Source organism: Gekko japonicus, unplaced genomic scaffold (genome assembly GCF_001447785.1).
Source record: "Gekko japonicus isolate JY-2015 unplaced genomic scaffold, Gekko_japonicus_V1.1 scaffold373, whole genome shotgun sequence".
In the NCBI taxonomy this organism is placed as follows: Eukaryota; Metazoa; Chordata; class Lepidosauria; order Squamata; family Gekkonidae; genus Gekko; species Gekko japonicus.
The window spans coordinates 541,222-567,669 of NW_015167542.1; the positions used below are offsets into that span (position 1 = coordinate 541,222).

At 41.7% G+C, this 26,448-nt stretch overlaps 1 protein-coding gene across 1 annotated transcript in view; it reads right to left on the reverse strand.

Annotated features, from left to right (window-relative positions):
* The window catches only part of LARS (leucyl-tRNA synthetase), a 68,678-nt gene extending 50,169 nt beyond the window's left edge, over positions 1-18,509 (reverse strand). Inside the window, exons 1-9 of the mRNA XM_015413611.1 lie at positions 18,441-18,509; positions 7,653-7,771; positions 7,010-7,097; positions 4,878-4,958; positions 2,950-3,090; positions 2,593-2,754; positions 2,092-2,204; positions 1,089-1,152; positions 328-395 (exon numbers count right to left, since the gene is read on the reverse strand). Coding sequence (XP_015269097.1) covers positions 328-395; positions 1,089-1,152; positions 2,092-2,204; positions 2,593-2,754; positions 2,950-3,090; positions 4,878-4,958; positions 7,010-7,097; positions 7,653-7,771; positions 18,441-18,446 — 842 coding nt within the window. The 5' untranslated portion in view covers positions 18,447-18,509. The remainder of the gene's footprint in view (positions 1-327; positions 396-1,088; positions 1,153-2,091; positions 2,205-2,592; positions 2,755-2,949; positions 3,091-4,877; positions 4,959-7,009; positions 7,098-7,652; positions 7,772-18,440) is intronic.
* Positions 18,510-26,448: the final 7,939 nt, after the last annotated feature.

Sequence of the window (26,448 nt, forward strand, 5' to 3'; positions counted from 1 at the left end):
TCACCTCTGTTTGAGAACCTACATCTAGTATTTGGAGGTACAATGTCTCTGAATGAGGAAATTACTCGTGGCTAACAGCTGTTGAGAGACCTGCTCTCCATCAATTGGTTTATGTCCTTTTTAAAGTGATCTAAGCCAGCGGCCATCATCACCATGTCTTATTTCCAGTAAACTCATAATTTTACTAGTGATAAGCTATTGTTTTGTTTCTCTTCTGCCAACTACAGCAATTAAATCTTTAGTAAGCAAGGGGCTTATTAAATAACCTCTGGAGCCCACTAGTTTTGTTTTGTAACAGGCAGATTAATAAACATTCTAGAGACTTACCTTAATTTCACAGGATAGGGTTCTACTACCTTCATTTTAATTAAAGTGTATTCTTGAGGTCCAACACCCTAACAGCCAATGCAAACAACAATGAGTACACCACTTCTGTATCTGGCACACGAGCTACATCAGAATGTGATGAAACGTCCTGAACTATATCAGATTTCATACATTAGACTAGACTACATACAGCTACAAGGCCAGACTCTGTATTATCCCTGATAATCAATGCCTGTTCAACTAATGAATGAACACAACATAATAAAACCAGAGTACAAGAGAAAAATCTAACAACACAGTGTTTAGTCACACAAGAACCAAAGCCAGGCCCAGGACCCGAAGAGCTCGCCAAAGGGCTTGAGCACTCTACAGAATTTTGTGACCTTTTCCTCTGAACAGCTGTCTCTTGATTCTGTATCACAAAATACTTTCAAAACTCCCCTCTCTTCAAAAACAATTTGCCATGGAGCATGATGCGCATGTGAGAAGATGGGCAGGAGTAGAGCATAACAGCTCTCTGGAAGAAAAAAATCACTAAGTGTAATGACCCTGTGAACTTGTGCAATTAGTTGGATGGTTCTTTAGATCCTGATCTGGTATACACTTTACCAAACCCCTCTACACTTCCATTTAGAGACTGAAGATAATTAAGTATAGATGTTATGCTGTACACATTATCTGTATAGATGTTATACTGTCTTGTACTTGTTTCAAAGGCAGCACGTAACCAACACTCAAAAATATAAAAAATTATTCATTACCTCCCCTGTTTGTCTGTCATGATCCATGCATGGCTGCCCATCTTTTGGTGAATAAATAGTGTATCTAGAAAACAAATTAATTTAGTGTTCAGCAGTGTGTCAGAGACTGAGCAGGGACATCACAACAAATACACACATACCCTCAATAGTTCCCACCCCTTAGGGCTTTATAGAGAACAATACTAACAAGAAAGCTGCTGCTCAGAATAAGGAGCCGTTCCTTTCATCTCCCACGGAAAATTCTCAGACTGCTATTAAGTTGCTTATGTGTCCCTAATTGGATTGAATTGGATAGTGTTCTCAGTCCACTGGATTCTCTTCCCCTTTCCCACAATAAGTTCACAGAACCAATCTCTTCCCCTCTCCTCTCCAGCACCCTGAGGGTTGTGGGACTCTGGAATGGGGAACTGCAACAAGAAAAAGAATGGGTAGAGATTCCCACATACACTTGTACAAGAGCCCTTGTTCCATTTGAATAAGAGCTTGCAGGGCAAGAGGGATTGTTCCCATTTTTCTTTCAGTCTGCATCCCAGACCCTTCCTAAGAGTCCTGCAAGAATCGGGGGGGGACAAGGGACAGACCCATTGCATGTACTTGTTCTGTTCATGGCTTCCTGGATTCAACTCAACATACTGAAGCATTAAAACAGCAAATGTTTACAGTTTGACACAGAAGGAGGCTCCTTCTCCGGCCATTTCAGAGATCACAAAGAAACAGCCTACAGTATACAGCTATTATTTACCACCAAAAATTCAAAATGATCATTTGCCATTTTAATACATTTCTGGTACATTAATTCAATTAATAAACTACTGTGTTTTTCAAGTTCAGAATCCTCATTTCATCACTGAAAATAAAAGCCATAAAGCCCCCCACAGCAAAGAAACATGAAAACTGGATGGTGTCTATAGGCAGGATGGAGGATGTAATAAAATAATTAACTCCAAGAAAACATTTATGGAATACTCTAAGTTAGCCATGAGGGGACTTTAAACAGACTTACCGTTTGCCAAATTTGATTTTATTTGTTTCTTTCAGGGTTAGAAATTGCCATCGTACAAAAGAATCATAATAGGGGTTAACATCAGTGGTGATGAAGGAGCGTCTCCAATCTACCTGAAAATATTCAAAAAGGCTGTGTCTACTAGCTTTCCAGAAGTTCCAAAAGTGGAGCCCCACTCTGTTCATAAGCAAGATTCAACCAAAACAATATCAAACTCCAGTGGATTACTACGAGCCCCTTGTGCGAGCTTAAGTGGGATCCACTCATAGTATTTGCTGTAGGTTATCCTAAATTAAGAGGTATGTTGCACAACCAAAATATTTCCAGCAAATATGTAAACATATTAAAATGTTATGCAAGATCAATAATTGTATGCAGTCCAATATTTTATTTAAAGATGTCTACATAATAATGTAAGATTGTGGGGAGTGGGGGGAGGACTCTGGCCATCAGTTTAAGACAAACAGTTCTTTAAAATAGTATTTTAGAAGTCAATTATACCTTCAGTCCCATACTCTTTAAATCTTGAATAGCCAGAGGAGGGAAGTAATCAAGCCAATGTTCAGCCTCTGAAAACTTCATTGTTTCTTCATCAGAGAGGCCCAAAGACTTCATGATTCCCCACTGGTATTTTGAAAACCCAGTCTTAGCAGCAGCTTTACTCTTTAATGAACATTAGAAAGCAGAGTGAATATGGAGGAGAATACTCAAAGGAATCTTGACAGAAATAACTGAAGAAAACACAGCCTGAAGAGACATTTTCATATTTAAAGAGGAGGTATACAAATGCACTGCTATAGTTTCAAGTTACTCATATCCTTCAACAACAGCATAAAACACACACACTTTAAATGATACCTTTTTGGCTTTAGCTTTGTCTTTAATGACCACTTCATCCCACTTTGCTTCTTCCTCCTCTTCCTCCTCCTCCTCTTCATCAGGGAAATCTGGGGGACAGCCATACAGCTCCATTTCTCTTTTCAGCTTATCTGCACATGCCTATGGGAAAATCCACAACGGCTTGGTAGCAATGATGTACAAATGCTTGGTAGGGCAATCATTTGTACATCCAAGAGCTGGAATCCATTATTTTACTATTTCCATACTTGGCATCTTCTGGCCTTGCATTTCCAACCATTAACAAATTGCAAGTTACCAGTCTCATTGCATTCGTTCACTGAGAACTCACAAATTCTCAAACATATGCCCTCTTTGTTTTAGCTGCCAAAGGAGATACTGAAAAAAGTACCGACTATCATCAATAAATGAGGACTAGCAACCACAGAAATAAACAAGTTATTGATCTGTTATTGACTGCTATGGGTCTTTGCTACGTAAGCATGACAGATGCACTTCAATTTACAACCTTTTTTTTTTAACAGACACTGAAAGTGAAGGATGGCAGCTCTTTCATATACAAGACCCTCCTCACCACAACTACTTCCATACAATTTGAGATCAGCTGGAAAGGCCCTAATCCTGGTACAAAATTACTCCAAGTCAAAGGGACTTTGGGTTTGCTCCTTGAAAAGCACCTCTCCCACCAAACCACTTCCCAAAAAAGTGTGCAGTATGACTTGGGGATCTGCTTTTCAAAGAAAAGGTTTTTAAGAATCTCACTATGACTGTCCAAACTTTGGAGTACACTAAGTTTTTCAGTGCGATTCAGCACAGAGGACTAGGTCCTGACGCTTAACTGATAGAATATCCGCTTTTGAAGCAATCTTTCTTTAAACCTTGTGAAAGCTTTGAAGTGAAACATGGAGATATTAGGCTGGCTCACATGTTGGGAAAGCAGAAAAGAAACCAGAAAAAGCTACAAACATTATTGTTGGACTATTTTGCAGATGCATATATGCAATTGTATTTCTGAAAGAGTTTACTTCAGAGTCATTGTTTTGGAGGAGTACCATTCACCTACTGCTCACTACTCCAGAGTTATTATCCTCTGTTCAAGTTTATACTGTTACAGTTTGTAATACTCAGTGAACAGTCTCTTGTTTACATAATTTGTAATTGGATTACTTAGATATATAAGAAAACAATATAAAGGATGGTATTTTAATTTATTTGATATTTATTTCACAGTTCTGGTTGTTGTTGATTTTCTACGGTGAAGCTCATTTTTGTGCTACTGTAGTTCTAGGCAAGCAAACTGTAATTACGTATTATTTATTTAGAAAGTTTATGTGCAGCGTCTCCAGAAGCCTGATTGAGGTGGCTCATAAAGTAAAAACAATGCACTAAAATAATAAAACATAAGAATTATCAATTTTAAAATAAGCCAGATACACATGAAAATCACTGGCATCCCACTGAGCACTAACTACCATGCCAAAGAACCAACTCACATTGGTAGAGCAGAAATTCCCAAACTTTTCACTACGACACAGACTTTCACTACAACACAGTTATTCACACCAAATCTAAAATAAGACGCATGAGAAACCGCTCTGCCTCTAAACACTGAATGTATACTTCCTTGGTATAGAATCTGAATGGTTTTTTACACACACACAGAAAGCCAGTGTGGTGTAGTGGTTAAGAACTGCAGACTCTAATTTGGAGAACCGGGTTTGATTCCCCAGTCCTTGGTGGGTGAACTTTGGCCAGTCACAGTTCTCTCAGAACTCTCTCAGCCCCACCTACCTCACTGCTGTGGGAAGAGGAAGGTAATGTGATTGTAAGCTGCTTTGAGACTCCTTAAGACTTCTTAAGGTAGAGAAAAGTGGGATATAAAAACCTACACTTCTACCCACACCAAAAAAAACCAAAACTGATTTTACCTTAATGGGCATGCCAGTGCAGTGCAGTCCAAATGGGAATAGGCAGATTTTTCCTTTTAGCCTCTGATAGCCAACAGCAAACTGCAGGAAGCAGAAACAATGGCATGTATTAAACAATAACACAGTACACACCAAAAAAAAGTATGCAGGATGAAGAGTCAAGTATGAGAAAGTGAATTAGAAGCATTTAATATTAAAAGGTTATGGCTGATTTATGATTTAATCCTGCCTTTTAGGATTATTCATTAATGATACCAGAGCTGTGATTACAAAGAAGCCAGAAGAAATTAAAATAATTAACTCCACATCTTTACAGCATAACAGGATTGGATACATTCTGAAGGCCACAGTTACTTTACCTCACAGGCTCTGGGAAGAAAATTATATTTTTGGAAGTCCAAACAAAAACTAATGGCTTGACCAGGAGAAAACAAATAAAGCTAATATATGCTAAAGTCTTCCACCCTCAACGAAGACATGTGCTAACAGAAGTGTCTTTCTCTTTTTCTGAAAGATACGTAAGTAAATCTGTAGATGAAAAAACCGTTGAGGACACTTGTCATGATCTGGGCTGTGCCACCAGATGCCTACTAGGCCCAGGGAGCCTGGCTAGCAGTAGGGGAGGCTGGGCCTACAAACCCCAAAAGGCCTTGGGAAGTTTTGGCGCCGATTTTGACCAATAGGGAAGAAGAGGGCTGGGAAATAAAAGAACTGGTGCAAGAGGGAAAGCTGTTCTTCTTCCCAGAGGGCAGAGCCAGAAGGAAGGCTGCTGTGGGAAGAAACACTCATCCTGAGGGAAGGGTGAGTAATCTAAGGGCACTTGAGATAGTGAGTTAGGGACAGTATATATTTAGACACAGTAGGGCATTTGATTTCTTTTCTTTTCACCCACTTACTGTTGTTATTCCTGCACCTTGTTTGTTTGACCTCCTATAAAATAAACCTTTTCCTTGTTCTACTCTGCCTGGTCCTCACTAGAGATGTAAACTTTCCAGAAATTTTGAAGCTCAGAAAAAACCTAGTTTTTTCCAGGAAAAAACAGACATTTTCGGAAAAATTGAAAAAAAAATGCTATATTAGCATTTCTTTTTTTCCCAGATTGAAAGTCATTCTGTTACTTTAGGAACATAAAATATGACTATGGACATTTTTACTTGGCATGAAATTAACACAACTAGCATATTAAAAATACAGTGTATCCAAACAATTATTACAAACAGAATACCCACCCACATGCACAAACAAAACTGAAACCTTTTTCTTTTCTTGTGACAATAGCACCTCCTAAAGGAAGAAATGCATCTTGTTCTTGCATTGGAGAGTTCAGTTTGTAACCTAGGACTTACTTGTCCTCAGTGCACAGAAATTAGATCAATCTGATACCATACATATTTTTCAGAAATGATTAGGAAAATATCTGAACACTTTGTCTTAAAATATTTTATTCATCATGTTAAAATAAAATGTTCCGTAATCAATTTTTTTTCTTTTCTTTTTTCAATTTCCCCAATTTTTTGGAAAAAAACAAAAAAGGCTTCAGGGGAAAAATGGGTTTTCCCCGAATTTTTCCAGTTTTTTTCCAGGCCATCACATCTCTAGTCCTCATGTCTATTATTCAGGCAAAAAGGGAGGTCTAAAGATCTTGGGAGGGTACTCTGGGCCTTCTCAAGGGATCCTAAATCCAGAGTGGTGGCAGTGTCAGGTGACACCCCACCTGAGCCGTGACAACACCTCTCTATATGCCATTCTACCAAAACTGTGACAGGCAGGGAACACAAATGTACCACAGATACATAAGAGCCAATCAGAGTAGTGCCTATCAGCCAATAAGACCTATGTACTGGAGATGACAAGACCTGACAAGAGGAAGTTGCTAGAGAGAAGAAAAAGGCCAACTGTGCCCAAGTGTTTGGCCCAAGACATTTTGCTATAATCCCCAACTACCACACAGCTGGAGGTTGAAACAGAAATGAACAGGGTGCACAAATTATACCATTTCATACAGCCATTATCCAAACAGAACAGTAATGGGCATTCAGTTGGCTGAAGGACTATGCCAAGATTTTTCCTCTCTTTCTGTATGGCCTTCACAGGTAACAGAAGTAACACAGGTAACACAGGAAAATTCATACCTCGCATTTTGATAAAGAAAATGTGTGTCCCAAGTGAAGCCGGCCATTCATGTATGGATATGGAAAGGAGACAAAGTATTTGCCATTGCTGAGTGGAGAACACAAAATATTAAAAACATACCAATATGTCTGCAGCAATTAAACCAGAAGACATTGGACTAAGTACACAAGGCTGCTTTCTGAAAAGGACATCTAGCTAGCCTATGATGTTGCTACTAGAACTTAAACAGGAATTATCCTGATGATCACCTAAAATCTGTAATAAGCATAAGCTTCATTACAGTACCACAGTCATTTATGCAGATGTTTCAAGCATTTTATTATTACAATAACCAAACAGTTCAAGTATTTTAATTCAATGGCCACACATACAAATCATGCAGGTAATGTTAAAAATAGAATTAAAAGTCCTCCCCAAACCATACTTGTTGGAAAGATACTCATTTCTTTCTTTCTTCTAACCACTGAAGTGCCTCCAGCATGCTGAAAAGGAATGCTGGCCTTCCCTCTTCTATAATTTTTCCTACTTGAAGAATGATTAAAACTCTTCAGTATACACTTGTCAAGCTTTAAAATGACCTGATTCCTTTATTAATGTCTTTTTGTAAATAATCTGATGCTTTGTTTGTATTTGCATTCTCACCTCTTCTGATTTGCAGCATCTGTTGCATTAACCTCAAATGCTCTCTCATCTTTCCATTTCTGCTGGATTTCCCTTTCAATCTTCTTCAAAAAGTCTACTTTAGCTGTCCCCTTCCGTTTCTTAACAAGTATGAAAGAATGAAAACAAAACTGCATATTAGAATGACTGGATAAGGTGTCCTTTATTGTAAAATATACAAAACACATACTTTCCCCACAGTAGCCTTACTATATTTATTTAGTACATTTTTATTCTGTCCTTCCTCCAAGTAGCTCAGAGTAGTGTACATCCTCCCCTTCAAAACAATCCTTAGAGGTAGGTTAGTCTTAAAGTGAGTGACTGGTCCAAGGTCAGCCAGTGAACTTTACGGCACAGCGAAGATTTGAATCCCAAACTCCCAGAACTTAGTTGGACACTCTAACCAGTACGCCACACTGGCTCAGTACCATTAATGTCATCTCCACTGCAAAATATTTCCTCCTCTGCCTTCTTATTATTGTTATTATTTACTTCATATATAGTCTGCCTTTCTCAAAGTGGGCTACAAAACTGAAACAGAGCAATAAAACCATATAATACATACAAACGCACACCACAATGAGGAAATACAATAGTGCGATAAAGAAAAGAGTTGCGCAACATACTCCGTTATATATATTAAAATTCTCCTAGGTTTGGTTTTGCAGTAAAATAAATGAACGTTTACAAGAAAACAGTCAAACACGTATAGTCCAGCAAGTTCACATCCTGATTATCTTGTAGGGATTATGCAAGAGATCAAGATCCGCTAATAAGATCATTTTATTTATTTAGAAAACATATATGCCACCTAAAAAGCTAAAAAATAGAACAAAAACATATGATGATCAATGTTCCCTCTAAGCTGAGTTAGTGTGAGCTAGCTCACACTAACTCAGCTTAGAGGGAACACTGATGATGATAACTCATATGTTAGTTATTGCCAGACACATTTTGTATAAAATCAACCAAAGCAATCTTCTTGTTTGATGACAAGTAGTAACTGTAGGCTGGCTAGTTAAACAGCTGAATGTCAATGTTGGATGGCTAGACAGGAGCCAATAATCTGAATTGATAACAAGATTATGCATGGTTGCTCAATTATAACACACTACACTTTTATATTTTGATAGGTAATGGGGGAGCTTCCTTGTTTCTGACATTATTTATAATTTTGTATTGGGCTAAAAAGAAATGTGTCTTTAAACATGGAAGTTCATTTTCCAAAGATCTAGGTCAAACTATTGGATTCTGTGCCAGCTTCCACAGTTCATGATACATGCAATCAAGACCATTCAAATTTCCATAGACCCTTAAACATACTGTATTATGATAGCAGGCAAGTAAATATGTATGACTGCATAAAATATTAAACATGACAGAAAGCATATAGAACTGAATTTCAAAGCGTATTTTAATAAGTTATACAACCATTTAAACTACAAAGCAATTTCAGCTGCTACCACCCTTAACCCTACAGCTTTTGATTTCTTAGTCATACCACTTTGCTTCTTGAATAAAAGATGGGGCTCTATTGGATACTGCAATCACACTCTCCTTTGCAACAAATCCAAATAGGAAAAAACAACTATATCAATGAAAATCTGCCTGTATGTGTAGTAATTACTGTGTGCAACAGGCAAATTGAAAGGAACTGCATAGCTCACCCTTTTACAGAAGAATTACATTAATCATTCACATGCCCTTTACTTCTACAAAACCAGGCCAAGTTGCAGAATTATACTCCTAGAAAGCTGAAACGGGGCTACTGAATTTGTCAGTTCCAGAAAGAAAATCACCAAACTAGATTCTATTATACATTTTCCAGCAGCTATACACAACAACCAACAAAAATGCCTGAGCCCAAACACTCATTTAGCAAAATATCTGCATCGTGTGGCAGAATGGAGAGCCTACTATTATAAGGACCTGTGCAGAACGTACTGCATTTCTTCTGCACACAAACCCATTGCACATCTATTGCCCCAAGGGCTGAACCAATAAGTTTCAGGGGGTGTCCCCACACCAGTGTCCCTTAGAACAGCGAACAAATGAACAGAAAAAAACCATTCACCCATGTATTAGAAAATAAAGTTGTACACTCTGGGACTCCATTAGGAAGGAAACTAAACACGGGTCCCGGTCACACAGAGAATTTGCCGTGCGAGAGACACGACTGCTGGGCGGATTAAAAGGGCGCGATCATACGGCAACATCTGGCAAGCGTCACGTGCCCGTCTCCAACCCGTAGCATCCGGCCGAAGATGCAGAGTTAAAAAGTAGCTGGGAAAGTATAGTATTATCTGGAAAACGCGGGGCGCGGCGGGCGTCTGATTGCGGAAGCGCTAGTATCCCATCGCATCCGGTGCCCGTCCGCGTCCCACCGGTTTGGTGTAGTGGTTAAGTGTGCGGACTCTAATCTGGGAGAACCGGGTTTGATTCCCCACTCCTCCACTTGCACCTGCTGATGTGACCTTGGGTCAGTCACAAGCTCTGGCACAGCTGTCCTTGAAAAAGAGCAGTTTGTGTCAGAGTTCTCTCAACCCCACCCACCTCACAGGGTGTCTGTTGTGGGGAGGGGAAGGGAAAGGAGTTTGTAAGCCGCTCTGAGACACCTTTGGGTAGTGAAGGGCGGGGTATAAATCCAATCTCTTCTTCTTCTTCTTCTTCTTGTAAGCCTCCGTGGTATGCGCACAAACGTGGTACTGCTTCGTTGCCACGCTTCGCCATCACCGTGTGATCAGCGACTGACAGCCTGAGCACGGAGTCTCGGGGGAACGTCGGATCGTGATACCGCGCTTCATTTTGCTCAGGAGCAAAAAGTCTCACGTCCCCCCCGAATTATCTCGCTCGTGTGACTGGGGCCAAGGTTCCTGTGGAAAATGTGGTATATTACTGATTTACAGTATCAAGTCTGCTTGTTTAAACTTTAGATACAAACACACACTGGGGATACCCAGTACAGACACATCTCCGCTCTTAAAGGGTTAAGAAAAAAGGCTTTGTTTTGGGTATAAACATCACTTAAGAAAAAACAATGGACCTACAGAAACATTGGAAATCAAGGGACATTAAAGGTCTGAACACTTTTGCTTGAAGTTACAGGAAGATACCCAATACAATCAGGTTGCTATACTTTTAATTATAAACGAGTTCATCACCAAAAAAGCAATTTGCAACTTCAACACTGACTACACTGTTTAACCTAATCTTACATTAATCTGTCATACAATTATATTAGTCAACTGTATAGTCTCAGAGCTTTCTTCATTAGAGACTCTGATGTTCTGCAAGCCTAATTGCCAGCTTAGTGTTCCTTGGGACTAGTGAAGCACAATCACTCTTAGCCTGGCCTGTCATTTATAGAGATGTAAAATTTCCGGAAATTTTGAAGCTCGGGAAAAAAACCGTTTTTTTCCCGTTTTTTCCGGGGAAAAACGGAAATTTTTGGAAAAATTGAAAAAAATGATACATTAGCATTTCTTTTGTCTTTTCTAGATTGAAAGTCATTCTGTTACTTTAGGAACATAAAATATGACTATGGACATTTTTACTTGGCATGAAATTATCACAACTAGCATATTAAAATATAGTGTATCCAAACAATTATTACAAACAGAATACCCATCCACATGCAAAAACAAAACTGAAACCTTTTTATTTTCTTCTGACAATAGCACCTCCTAAAGTAAGAAATGCATCTTGTTCTTGCATTGGAGAGTTCAGTTTGTAACCTAGGACTTGCTTGTCCTCAGTGCACAGAAATTAGATCAATCTGATACCATATAGATATATTTTGGAAATGGTTTGGAAAATATTTGAACACCTTGTCTTAAAATATTTTATTCATCATGTTAAAATAAAACGTTCCATAGTCAATTTATTTTATTTTATTTTTTCAATTTTTCCAATTTTTCGGGAAAAAACAAAAAAGGCTTCAGGAAAAAAACGGAAAAAACCTGGGTTTTTTTTCGAATTTTTCCGGTTTTTTTCCGGGCCTTCACATCTCTAGTCATTTATTGGCTAATGAGGCAGCTTCAGTAAAGCACCACATTCGCCAGCAACACTACAGACTATGTCTGAAAGAGTTAACAGCAGGTCACAAACCTAATGGAACATATATCAAATATGTGGTTTGACATACTATTTCAGAACTGTGTGAAGCTTCTAAGGAAAAGCAATCAAAGTAAGGGATCTTTGAGTAAGGAGAAAACGGTTAATGTCTTCCATATATGCTCCCAAGATTGTATCAGGGAAAAATTCCTCCATTTCCCAGACATTATTCTAGTCAGAAAGGGGGCAACTTACACTTTTTAAAGGAGTTACTTGGCCACTGTTTGTACACTAAAACATTTCAAAAATGAAGTTATATTAATCATCCAAAAAATACAAGCAACCTGTGTGTTGTGTATGTAATGTAATGTATTGTAATGTAATGAATGTATGAGCTTGAGTCTAGAAAGGTATTGTAAATAGACCTATCAGAACAAAGGAAGTTCTGGAGGGAAGCACAGAGATTGGTCTTTATGTACAGTATGTGATTGGACCTTATCTGACTTGTGGGCGTGGCTTGCCAAGCCCGGACAGTTTAAAAAGGAGCCTGTTGCTCCATTGATTTGTCTCGTTCTGGTTCTTCTGACTTCGTGTTCAATAAAGCTGTTAATCACTGTTCACTTGCTGTCTGAGTCTCGTATCTAACACTGTGTAAATGAAAGGATTGTCCTTCCCTATCAAAGCAAGCTTGAGACTCCTGGCCCATCTCAAGCAAAGGGGTCTGAGGGTGCAACCATACATGGACTTAATAAAAGCTTAACATTAGAACTATCTCCATATACAATAACAGTTCTAACATAAGCTGCCTATCACCTCTTTAAACTGGCCTCTGACAAGAAAGTATTTTGGAAGATCCTTTAGCGTCTATTATCCAACTTGTAAACACACTTCAAGAATATGGACAAGTTGCAGGCTTGAAAATGAATTTTAAAAAGACAAATATGCTGACCAAAAATTGTACCAAGAACCAAATACAGCTGCTTCAAGAAATTTCCTCTATAGAAATGCAGAAAAAGTCAAATATTTAGGAATTGTTTTAACTAATAGATGTAGTTCAATACCAGATGATAATTTTAAGAAGCTTTTCTTAGATATAAAAAAAGATTTGACAAAATTGAAGGATTTACAACTATTGTTCATGGGGAGAATTGCAATGATTAAAATGAATATCCTACTACGATTCTTGTTTCTTGCCCAAAATATACCAATTCTTAAAAAGAAACAATATTTTAAAGATTTAGATAAGATTACTGGTCAATTTATCTGGCAATCGAAACAACCTAGAATTAAATGGAAGGTAATACAAGACACCCCCTCATGGATCACTGCCTTGTCGTGGCGAGGGGGCTTGCGCAGTTCAATGAAGCTGTGGGCTATGCCGTGAAGGGCCACCCAAGACGGACAGGCCACAGCAGAGAACTCAGACCAAGCGTGATCCACCTGAGAAGGTAATGGCAACCCACTCCAGTATGTTTGCCAAGAAAACCCCATGGACAGTATCAAAAGGCTAAAAGATATGACGCCGGAAGATGAGCCCCTCAGGTCGGAAGGTGTCCAATATGCTACTGAGGAAGAGCAGAGGACAAGTACAAGTAACCCCAGAAAGAGTGAAGCGGCTGGGCCAAAGCCGAAAGGACCCTCAGTTGTGGATGTGTCTGATGGTGAAAGGAAAGTCCAATGCTGCAAAGAACAATACTACATAGGAACCTGGAATGTAAGATCTATGAATCAAGGTAAGCTTGACGTGGTCAAAAATGAGATGGCAAGACTGAACATCGATATCCTAGGAATCAGTGAACTAAAGTGGACAGGAATGGGCGAATTTAACTCAGAAGACCATTATATCTACTACTGTGGCCAGGAATCTCGTAGAAAAAATGGTGTGGCCTTTATAGTCAACAAGAGAGTGCAAAAGGCAGTACTGGGATACAATCTCAAAAATGACAGAATGATTTCTGTCCGATTCCAAGGCAAACCATTCAACATCACAGTAATCCAAGTCTATGCCCCAACCACTGATGCAGAAGAGGCTGAAGTGGACCGGTTCTATGAAGACCTACAACACCTCCTAGAACTAACACCAAAAAATGATGTCCTCATCATCATAGGGGACTGGAATGCTAAAGTAGGAAGTCAAAAGGTAACTGGAATAACAGACAAGTTTGGCCTTGGAAAGCAAAATGAAGCAGGGCAAAGGTTAACAGAGTTTTGTCAAGAGAACACACTGGTCATAGCGAACACCCTTTTCCAACAACCTAAGAGGCGACTCTACACATGGACATCACCAGATGGGCAACACCGAAATCAGATTGACTATATAATTTGCAGTCAAAGATGGAGAAGCTCTATCCAGTCAGTAAAAACAAGACCTGGAGCTGACTGTGGTTCAGATCATGAGCTACTCATTGCAAAATTCAGACTTAAACTGAAGAAAATTGGGAAAACCACGAGGCCATTCAGGTTTGACCTAGATCGCATCCCTGATGAATATACAGTAGAGGTGAAGAATAGATTCAAGGGTCTGGATTTGATAGATAGAGTGCCTGAAGAACTATGGACAGAGGTTCGTGACATCGTACAGGAGGCAGCAATCACCACCATACCAAAGAAAAAGAAATGCAAGAAAGCAAAATGGCTTTCTGATGAGGCTTTACAAATAGCAGAGGAAAGAAGGAAAGCGAAAGGCAAAGGCGAAAAGGAAAGATTTACCCAACTGAACGCAGATTTCCAGAGAACAGCAAGGAGAGATAAGGAGGCCTTCCTGAATGAACAGTGCAAAGTAATAGAAGAAAACAATAGAATGGGAAGGACTAGAGATCTCTTCAAGAAAATTGGAGAAATCAAGGGAGCGTTCCATGCAAAGCTGGCCATGATAAAGGACAAAAACGGTAGGGACCTAACAGAAGCAGAAGAGATTAGGAAAAGATGGCAAGAATACACAGAAGAACTATACAAGAAAGACCTCAATGTCCTTGACAAACACGACGGTATAATCACTGACCTTGAGCCAGACATCCTGGAATGTGAAGTTAAATGGGCCTTAGAAAGCATTGCTAACAACAAAGCTAGTGGAGGTGATGGTATTCCAGCTGAGCTATTCAAAGTCTTAGAAGATGATGCTGTTAAAGTGCTGCACTCCATTTGCCAGCAAATTTGGAAAACGCAACAGTGGCCACAGGATTGGAAAAGATCAGTATACATTCCAATCCCAAAGAAGGGCAATGCCAAGGAATGTTCAAACTATCGCACAATTGCACTCATATCACACGCTAGCAAGGTCATGCTCAAGATCCTACAAGCTAGGCTTCAACAGTACGTGGATAGAGAACTACCAGAAGTACAAGCTGGGTTTCGAAGAGGTAGAGGAACTAGAGATCAAATTGCCAACATTCGCTGGATTATGGAGAAAGCAAGAGAGTACCAGAAAAATATCTACTTCTGCTTCATTGACTATGCTAAAGCTTTTGACTGTGTGGATCACAACAAACTATGGCAGGTCCTTAAAGAGATGGGAGTACCAGACCACCTCACATGTCTCTTGAGAAACCTGTATAAGGGCCAAGAAGCGACAGTTAGAACCGGATACGGAACAACTGATTGGTTCAGCATAGGAAAAGGAGTACGACAAGGATGTATACTGTCACCTTGCTTATTTAATATATATGCAGAGTACATCATGCGAAATGCTGGCCTGGATGAATCACAAGCGGGAATTAAGATTGCTGGGGAAAAGATCAACAACCTCAGATATGCAGATGATACCACTCTAATGGCTGAAAGTGAAAAGGATCTAAAGAGCCTCTTGCTCAGAGTAAAAGAGGAGAGCGCAAAAGTGGGCTTGAAGCTCAACATCAAAAAAACTAAGATCATGGCATCCGGCCCCATCACTCCTTGGCAAATAGAAGGGGAAGTCGTGGAAGTAGTGACAGACTTCACGTTCCTGGGATCCCAGATCACGGCAGACTGTGACTGCAGCCATGAAATTAAAAGACTCCTGCTCCTTGGGAGGAAAGCGATGGCGAACCTAAACAGCATGATAAAAAGTAGAGACATCACCCTGCCAACAAAAGTCCGCATGGTCAAAGCAATGGTATTCCCAGTAGTCATGTATGGCTGCGAGAGTTGGACGATAAGGAAGGCCGAGCGCCGAAGAATAGATTCTTTTGAACTATGGTGCTGGAGAAGACTCTTGAGAGTCCCTTGGACTGCAAGAAGAACAAATCAGTCAATCCTCAAAGAAATCAACCCTGACTGTTCCCTGGAAGGCCAGATAATGAAACTGAAGCTCAAATACTTTGGCCACCAAATGAGAAGGGAGCACTCACTGGAGAAGACCCTGATGCTGGGAAAGATTGAAGGTCAAAGAAGACGGGGACGGCAAAGGATGAGATGGTTAGACAGTGTCATCGATGCAACGAACATGAAATTGAGCCAACTTCGGAGGACTGAGGAAGACAGGAGGGCCTGGCGGGAGATGGTCCATGGGGTCGCGAAGAGTCGGACTCGACTGTGCGACTGAACAACAACAACAATACAAGACAAGAAAGAGGGGGATGTTGCTCTACCCAATTGGGCCTTGTACTATAAAGCAGCATCTCAACCCTGGATAAAAGATTGGCTAACTCTAGAAAATTCAAGATGTTTAAAATTAGAAGACAACTTAATTATGGAATGGCATGCTTATATATGGTACAGTAAAGACAGGGTACATGCAAATTTTCATCAGCACATGATAAGGGGAGCATTGATAAAAATTTGGAAAGACATAAAAGAAAACTATTATATTCAAATACCAAAATGGGTTTCACCCCTTGAAGCATTTATAAAACCTACCTTAATTACTAATTATAACATGGGGAGATATGAAGACATATTAGATACCAACAATAAATTAAAATATGAGGAAGTACTATTACAACAAAACTTGAAATTTACGTGGTGGGAAAAGTCACAGTTAAAGTCTAGGTTTCTTAAGGATAATCGAGTTGGTTTTTATGACAAATTAACGGATTTTGATAAGATATGATTGGGTACAGATGAAAAATTGATTTAAAAACTATGTTTTATTGACAGATGAATATATGCAAGATGAAGTTGCTAAAACACCAACAGTTACTTGGATGCAGGATACTGGCCACAATATAGCTCTAGATAATTGGGCAAAAATTTGGAAAACAGTAAAGTTTACTAGGGCTACAGCATATAAAGAAAATATTTACAAAATGCTTCACAGATGACATTGGTCCCCCTACATGTTACCCAAATGTAATGAACAATTGTTGGAAATGTAAGAAAAACCTGGGGACATATTTCCACATGTGGTGGACGTGCAGGAAAACCCATAAATACTGGTTTGGATTCCAAAAGATAATTCAAGAAATAATAAATAGTAACTTGCCTTTTGAACCAGATATTTTTAATTGATTATTATACCAGATGGTTATAACAAATTTGATTTATGTATGGTAATATATATCTTAACATCGGCCAGAATTTTGTTCTCAAGGTATTGGAAAATGGCTAAGATACCATCAAAGGAAGAACTAGTTCAGAAATTATTGGATATGGCTGAAATGGACAGACTAAGCTCATTACTTCAAGGGAAAGATGAAGAAACCCATGTAAAACTTTGGTCAAGAGTGTATAACTGGATACAAAAAAACTATTGAAACATAAAACTCTCGTGATTATGATTCAATGTAAGCATACTGTTTGTGTAACAATGTAAAACTATAAATAATTAGAAAACTCCATGGGGTTGCCTTAAGTCACTTGTGACTTGATAGCTAAACTAATAAATGTCATGCCTAATATCACCAAAAGGGGGGGGGGAGAAAATACATATGAAGAGATACAGGCTGCTGATAACTAGGCGCTGCTACAGCTTGCTGGTAACCAGGAGCAAACAGAGCTGAGCCCCAGTGACTCTGTCAGTTCCTCAGCAGTCACTTGGCTCATTAATGACAACTGGTGCCCACTCACCAATTATCCCTTCCTGCACTGCTGCCAGTTTTGAGGAGAATGAAATGGGTGAGCTTATGCAGCACTAACCTATAGCACTCCAGAGCCGTTTTTATTTCCTAATCCACTCCTGCTCATTCTACTGAAGAAATGGGAGGCTTTTGCTCACAAACAGCCTGAGCCATAAAAGCCTGTTAAAGGTCTCTAAGGCATCTCAAGACTCTTCTTTTCAGCAACAGTCTAACACTGTGGAACATGTTCTTAGCGTCAACAAAGAAGGAGACGGTTCCTTTACTTTAACAATTACAGTGGAGAGGGAATTCCAATAGTCGTAGCTTCTTGCAGAGGGCTAGTGAGGCAGAGCAGTTGAGTGTTCCGTGGCCTTTGACGCCCGCCCAGTTTCTCCGGTGACCTGCCAGGGGTTTTCTGCCATCCACCTTGTTCCGGCCCGATAAAAATGTGACAGAAGACCTACCATACAGGAGCCCGAGCCTCCTCTCAGCCTCGTGAGAAAGACCCCCTTTTCCCTACAAAACTCAATCTCGAAAGGAGGCAAGCTCATCTTGGAGGAAACAGCGAGCTGAAGAAAGCAGACCAGTTTCTAGTACCCTGAGATGGAGCGACAGGCCTCTCCGCCCCCTCCCTCTGACTGAATGGGCTTCCTCCTGTGGTCTCACCCCCAACTCCCCTCACATCAGACCACCCAAAACCAGGGTGTGTGTGTGGGGGGGTGAACTCATCGCCGCCCGAATTTACCAGCATCGCGCCGTGCCACTGTGAACAACCGCAGCCTGCAACAGCTGGTCTCGAAGCGTTCGCCTCTGCTCCACGCCGCCGGTTCTCCCGCAATGCAACGAGAACAAGGCAGGATCCTGTTTCCTTCGCAAAGATTACTGGGATATGGAGTTCACCGACATGCAGGTACCGAGGTACTCTGGTGAGATGTCGAACTACACTTCCCGGGAAACGTGCGTTGCCCAATGCCTCGCGTAGTTAGTCTAAATCCGGACGTGCCTGGAGTTGAGGACTACGATTCCCATAATGCACAGGGCCGTGTCATAGCGATCTGTGTAAACTGGGGTTCTCATCGAAAGGAGAGAATACTGAATCCGTTTCTTTGCTCCGGAGAATTGTTAGCTTTGGAATAGCATTTACTCGACTCTTGTTTTTGAGAACCTGCTTTGGCTATACAGTATCGTATATTTGCCTGGTTTCCCGTAGGATTTTAAGTAACATTAATGACAATCTTGTCACATGGAGGTTAGGAGTGTTATATATTGGGATTGAATAATTCCTGATAATTCCAGAGATTGGCTGATCTTGAAGCATAAGAACAATAGCCTGCCAGGATTCTGAAAGTAACCAATCTAGTAGTAATGTTATGTAAATAGCCTATCACTGGGAGTGGGGTTTGTTTGGGTGTGGCAACTGCATGCTATTTGACAGCTGAGGCTCAGGAGTCTTGTGCTTGCTGAAATCACTAATAAAGTAGAACTGATCACTAGGCATATGGTCTGTTTATCCATGGAACCCACTACTTAACAGGAGACAAAGCAGTTGTCTTCCAGGACCACTGTCTGGAATTGCCCAGTTACATAGAGAAAGAACCACTGGAATGTAGGGACGTCAGGTCCCATTGTAGACATTATAAAGGACACCAAGGGCAATATTACTGAAAACTGCTGAGAGGTCCAGAAGAATCAACATGGCTGCACTTCCCTGTATTCTTGCATAAATCATCCAACAGGATAACCCTAGGCAATTTTGTTAGGCCAGTCAAGTTTGAACTGCATATCAGAATCATTTAGAGATACCTGAAATAGTGTCACAGTAGTAATGTATGGCTGTGAGAGTTGGACTATAAGGAAGGCCGAGCGCCAAAGAATAGATGCTTTCGAATAATAGTGCTGGAGAAGACTCTTGAGAGTCCCTTGGACCGCAAGGAGATCAAATCAATCAGTCTTAAAAGAAATCAACCTTGACTGTTCCCTGGAAGGCCAGATACCGAAGCTGAAGCTCAAATACTTTGGCCACCAAATGAGAAAGGAGCACTCACTGGAGAAGTCCCTGATGCTGGGAAAGACTGAAGGTAACAGAAGAAGGGGACGGCAAAGGATGAGATGGTTAGACAGTGTTATCGATGCAATGAACATGAAATTAAGCACACTCCGGAGGACGGCGGAAGACAGGAGGGCCTGGCATAATGTGGTCCATGGCATCGCGAAGAGTCAAACTCAACTGTGCAACTGAACAGCAACAAAAAATAGTGTCAACTGCTTATCCCAAAAGGAGATATTAGCATCTGATCAACATCTGTCAATAGTATTTGGGTCTAGGGAAAGTTTGGATTCTTGAGGAAATCTCACTTCTATCTCCTTCAAGACAGACAGATATTTATCACTTCCCAGACCCAGCTAGCCACTTACACTAAGCAGTGTTTGCTCTATCTGGACATCACCATAAATGTGGTATGTTTGAACTGCAATTTACACAAAAAAAATTACAGTGCAATACTAAACAGCATTACACTGTTCTATGCCTATTGAAACCCAGAGGTCATTTCGGGGGGGATCGCGGGGGATCGCAGTTCCCCCGGGTGAGGTACAGGAGGGCGGGGCACATGACAAAGCCCCGCCCCCTGCTTCTGGCCGCCCCGTTTCCGGCCCTCATTCAGCCAGGAGGAGGCAGGAGGGTAAGTTGCTTCCTCCCTGCCTCTCCCCACCTCTGCCTGCCTGGGGCCAGGGAGGGCCTTCACGGGGCTTCCTTGCACTCGTGCCAGCCTTGCAGGTCCACCGCCGGGCCCCTCATGGGGCTCGGCAGTGGAGCTGCAAGGCCGGTGGCGGCAGCCGGGACTGTTGGGGGCAGGGTGTGTGGCCTTATGACACACTTCCAGTTATGTCAGGGGGTGTGGCCTTATGACACACTTCCGGTGATGTCAGGGGGTGTGGCATATGCTAATGAGTTATGCTAATGAGTTCCCCTAGCTCTTTTTATACGAAATGACCCCTGTTGAAACCAATGTTGTTTATGATTACAGTGGCCCCGGTCACACTAGCGGGAAAAGCCGCGGCAGAAGTGCGGCTTTTTAGAGGTGCAGCAAATTGAAGCGCAGCATCGGGATCAGACAGATCCCCCGAGCCGGGCCGCATTTGCTCCCCACCACAATCACATGCCGAGGGTGAAGTGATGGGGTGAAGGGTGAGGCGAGGCAGCTGCGCAGTTGTGCGCAGGCGCAGTGTGGCGGGGCCTCGCATACCACGGGATACGGGCGTATTGGCGATAACATGTCCGCCCATACGGCGCATTTCCAAGTAGGTAGTAGTGTTTTGCTGGTATCTTTTAAATCCGCGTTTTCAGCTGGAAGGGACGGGTTGGGGGCGGGGGCGTGACGCTTGCCAGATGTTGGCATCTGATCGTGCCGGTTTAATCTGCCCTCAACCCGTCCGTTTCGCAGGGCAAATCCTCCCATGTGACCGGGGCCAATGTAAGTCTATATCAGACATAAGTAACAACTCCTGTTTAGTGTTTAAATCTCAGTTTATCTGCTTCTTGCCCACCTCCCAGCAGGCAGGGACATCATATGCCCAGCAGGTACAAGAGGCAGTGCCATTCAACTAACTGAATTCAGACATCACAGCAAACAACATTTAGTATAAACTGTGGTTAAAACGCAGCTACAGACTCTAGTTTGAAATCCAGGTGGGGTGTCAGCAAATACACCCTGGCTTGTTGGCTCGTCTGCATTCAAACATCACAACTACTTGAAGTGGGATCAAACAGAGTTTATAACCCACTGGAGAATGCAGCCATAATAAGGGTTGCCAATTCCAGCCTGGGAAATTATTGGGAGATTTGGGGTGGTGCCTGTAATTTGGGGAGTGATTTCACCAAGAATCTATGGTACACCATGGAGTCTGCCTTCTGAAGCTGCCAGTTTCTCTCCTGCCCCAGAGGCCCGTTCCCCGGCGCTGCTGGATCGGGCCCCGGGAGGAACTCCTCCCTGACGTGCGCGTCACCTGGAAGTGACGCAACCACGCCGGGCACGTTGGGGGTGGGGTCATGGCCATCTGAGGGAAAACTCTATGGTTTTCCCTTGTATGGCCGTGGCCCCGCCCCCAGCGTGCCTGGCGTCATCACGTCACTTCCAGGTGATGTGCATGCGGCGCGCGCGCACCAGATGCCGGCCGAGCCCCCCGCTCCCGGCAAAGATTGACTTGGCAACCCTAAGTGGTATTGATCTTTGTTGGCTGGAGATTAGTTGTAATCAAGAGTTCCAGGCCCGACCTGGAGACTGGCAACTCTAATTTATATTGCAGTTCTACAGTGAAGAATCCTAAAAATACTTTCCTGGGAGTAAGCCTCAATGAGCAGATATGAGCAGGATTCTGTGTAGACCTGCTTAGGCATTCTATGAACACTATACCAGAGGTAATCTAAAGCATTAAGAATGAAACTACTGTGCTGGAGCCTGGAGCACATTCCTGCCCAAGTTAAGCATACTGAAGTTTGATTTAGAAGAAGAGTTGGTTTTTTATACCTCGCTGTCCTCTACCGTAAGGAGTCTCAAAGCTGCTTACAACTGCCTTCCCTTCCTTGCCCCACAACAGGCACCTTGAGAGTTCTGAGAATTACCCAGCAGACTTCATGTGGGGAATCAAACTCGGTTCTCCAGATTAAAGGCCACGGTTCTTAACCACTACACCACACTGGTTCTCCAACAAGATAATTAAACATGTGGTTAATACTCTCCTACCAAAATCAATGAGGTTTAACAAGTGGTTAACTTCTACCTGAATCATGCCCTTGATCTCTAAGGTGCCACAACTATTTTGGATTGTAACGGTGTAGTGTCCGCTGACCGCCACCGGAGGTCAGCGCACATGCCCAAGCTTCAGGCTGAAACAACAATGGGGACTAGGATCCTAGTCCCTCCACTGGGGAACCAATGGGATCCGTGGCGGGAGATTTGAACCCACCAATGGTGACCAGGGGCGGTCCCCAGGTGTGTATATAGTTGGCCTGCCGGCCGTTTATCCGCATGTCTTGTTGTGTGCCAATAAAGCGTGCTATGCACCACGTCGTTGTCTGTCGTTCATCCATGCGGCTACTCACTACATAACAAACCTTTACTCTGGAGGAATCCCTACTGAACTTGGAGAGGATTTTTCTGAAAAAACATGCACAGAATCAAGTAGCATGGCTTCCAAGCTTTCCAATCCAGAAATGAGAAACTGGAATTACTTGCAAAAGATACAAGCATCTGCCCTGCTGTAGTATTTATAGCTGCTGAAACATGAAGATTCATCCACCAGAAAATAGTGAGGTAGCCAGCCTATCAAAAAAGCAATGCAGTCTGAACACATGGCAGGGATCCAGGAACCTTTGGTTTCATGTTCCATTGTGTGTTCAACACTAGTGGAGACTCTTGGCACTGACTCCCCCCCCCCAATCTTTCTGTATGTAGGGCTTCAGGAAATTCTGTTTCAGTCTGTATCTGAGGAAATGTGCTTGGTCTTAAAGGTCCCACTGGCTCAAAATTTGTTCTGTTTAAATGTTTTGTACTAGTAAGTAAAGGTAAAGGTTCCCTTGCTCGAAAGGCAGTCGAATCCGACTCTAGGGTTGCGGTGCTCATCTCCGTTTCAAAGCCGAAGAGCCAGCGCTGTCCGAAGACGTTTCCGTGGTCATGTGGCTGGCATGAGTAGACACCAAGGCGCACGGAACGCTGTTACCTTCCCACCGAAGTGGTACCTATTTATCTACTTGCAATTTAATACTAGTGCCTAGTATTAAAATATTAACAGTGAGATCAGTAATACAGTGCTGTAGTATATGCTTTCATTAGCTAATTAAATCTTTTAAAATAAGAATGTAGGAATCATAACAAAACTTCATCAAGGGCTATGGCTGTAATCCTAAGAATGCTTTCCTGAGACCAAACCTCATTGAATAGAATAGGATTTAATTCCAAAGTCATTAGTTCACTTTGCAGATGAAATATATCTTCATTTAGAATTATCACAAAACTTTGATATATTAAGCTAAATACACTCCAACTGAAATCACTGAGGCTTTACTTAAACCATGTCACCTCACATATGGCCAAATGAAAACAACAAAATTTATTTAATATGTTTCTATCCTACCTTATCTCCTTGGGATCTCTTGAATTTTATATAAGTGGTCATCAGATGAGCTGCTGTAGTTAAATATACTTTTTAATATTTATAATAATGGATGTTTTCATTACAGGAGCAATCCTAAACAGGTCTATTCAGGAATAAGTCTCATGTTAGTGAATGGTACTTACTCCCAGGAAAGAGTCTTAGCCTATATATATTAATGAAGCTAGCATAATTTAACTATATCACAAACAAGTCAAAAATATTTGGTAACCACTGTTCAGAATTATGATACAAGGGCAGTGACACAAATGGTCAAATAAAACATGCTAGGACACTCTTCCTTTTTTTTTTTTCCCATCCCCCTGGGGGGAGGTTTTTATTGGGTTTTTTTTTCAGACTACAAAACTACAACAGAAAATATAGGAAAGGGAACTACATCTAGGAAATAAAGAAAAAAGACCCACAACTAACTAAAAACCCAAGAGTAGGAGATCATACATCAGCTTAACACCATGCTATTTTCAAAAAGCTACTAATAATACAATGAACTTAGTCGGTTATGCTAGATTAATTATTGTTTAACCATCCCTTTAACTGTTTAAAGAAATTCCCAGAGCATCCCCAAGTTATTTCAACATTTTTTCAGGCACAAATCAGAGTCCTTCAGCCCTTATTTATTCTTATCTTTTCTAATCCTCAATTTATAAGGGCTTTTGGGGGCAGCCGCCCCCTTTTCCAAAGGGGAGTCCTCGTCCGAAGACCCTGAGCCCAACTCGCCATCAGATTTGCTTTCTTTTTCCACCTATTTGCCCTCTTCTGGTTCCCCAAGCTGTGTCCGCAGAAATTCACGTGCTTTAAAAACAGAGTCAATTTTTTTCTTTTTTATCGTTAATCTTGAAAATGACGCATTCTGGGGTTAACCACCTGTAACTGATGCTATTTGTTTGTAAGAAAAGGATTAATTCTTTATAGTTCTTACTCTTCTGTTTTATATCAAATGGAATATTTTAAAATCCTGATATTATTGCCCTCAGTTTTCAAGGGTGTCCCCGAATTTGCTTTCAAAATAGCATCTCTCACATGTCTCTTCGAGAATCTGACCACTATTTCCCCAGGCAGATTATTTTTCTTGATGTACGATGAATAGGACCTGTAGACGACATCCATCTTGCTGCAAAGGTATTCCTCTGTTAAATCTGTCATTGGGGCTATTGCTTCACTCAGCCATTGCTTCAGATTCTCTCCTTCAATTTCCAGGACCCCTTGAAACCATAGGACCAAATTTGCTTTATCCATTTGTAGCTGTAAAAGCTTTGACTCTTCTGTAGCTTGCTTCATTTCCAGCGTTTGCACCTTTTAAACTTTTTTAGTAGTGATGTCCATTTCCTTCACCTTCTCTCCCATTTGCTCTGTTGCTTTAAAGGACTGATTCAGTTGCATCTGCTGCGCTGCCACACTCTGCCCAATTACTGACAGTTGTTGTTTAATGCCAGTGATCTCGTCCAGCAGGGGGCGCAGGGAGTCAGCCAAGAGTTTTGAGAGCTCAGTGACCTCATCCATTCGAGGACTGGCCCCTAGTTTCGATTTCAACAGCTTCTCTTTCTCCGGTTTCTTCCCTGCCATCTTTTTGAATTTGTTTACTTTTCAAAAAAGTTGCTAAAGTCTCTGATATTCGCCCAAACGCTTTTCTGCGCTCTGGTAAGTTTCCTACAACAGTTTTAGTTGCTTATTTTTCCGCTCCCCACTTTCCTTCTGTGTTTCGTCGATGCGTTTGGAAGGGATCCCTCCCCTGCTTGCTTTCCCATTGCTCTTTAGGGGGGGGGCACCTTTTTTTTATATCTTCATGCTTGCTTCAACCTGACTCATAGTTCGTTGTTGGCCATTCGGCCTCGCTCATTTATTTCGCCCAATCTCCAATGCTTGTCCCGGTCAGCAGCACTCGTACCATGTGGTCACTCAGTGGCAGGACCTTCAGGGCGGAGGGGCGCCTCACTTCTCCGGCTTTTGGGCATCGAAGTGGTTGCCCCTCAAAAGCCCCCTGGCTGGGAGCCTTTTACCAAGGCTCCAGGGGGTCGCGACCCATCGGAGCCCCTCCCACACACTGGTGTGCAGTTTACATCCCCGGGATATCCGGGAGATGTGTCTGCCTGTGTGTCACCATAAACCGGAAGCTCGCTAGGACACTCGTCCTGATACAACAGCTGCAGTGCAGGCCTGAGTAGAGTTACACTCTTCTAAATCCATTGAAGTAAGTGTGCTTAGAAGGGTGTTAACTTTGCCTAGGGTGGAATTAATTATTAGATCAGTGATAATCACTCAGTGGCTTGGGAGCGACAGGTGGTTCTTCAGAGCACCATTCCCCAATATAGCATCCACCCCATGTTACAGAAAAGTGGGCAGGCCTTTGCTTTGTAGGATTTGTGGTTTGTACCTTTAAACAGCTGCTGCTGGAGGAACTGAAGGAGAGGTAAGCTACTCACTTTCCTGAGCTGTGGGTCTCATGTCAGGGATGGAAGGAAATTGCCCATCATCTCCAACAATGCCCCCCCCCTTTTCACAGCCTCTGTGCTCTCATCCTAGCACGAAGGCAGATACAGAGAAAACAGAGTAAAACCACCATCACCTAGGGATGCCATATGCTT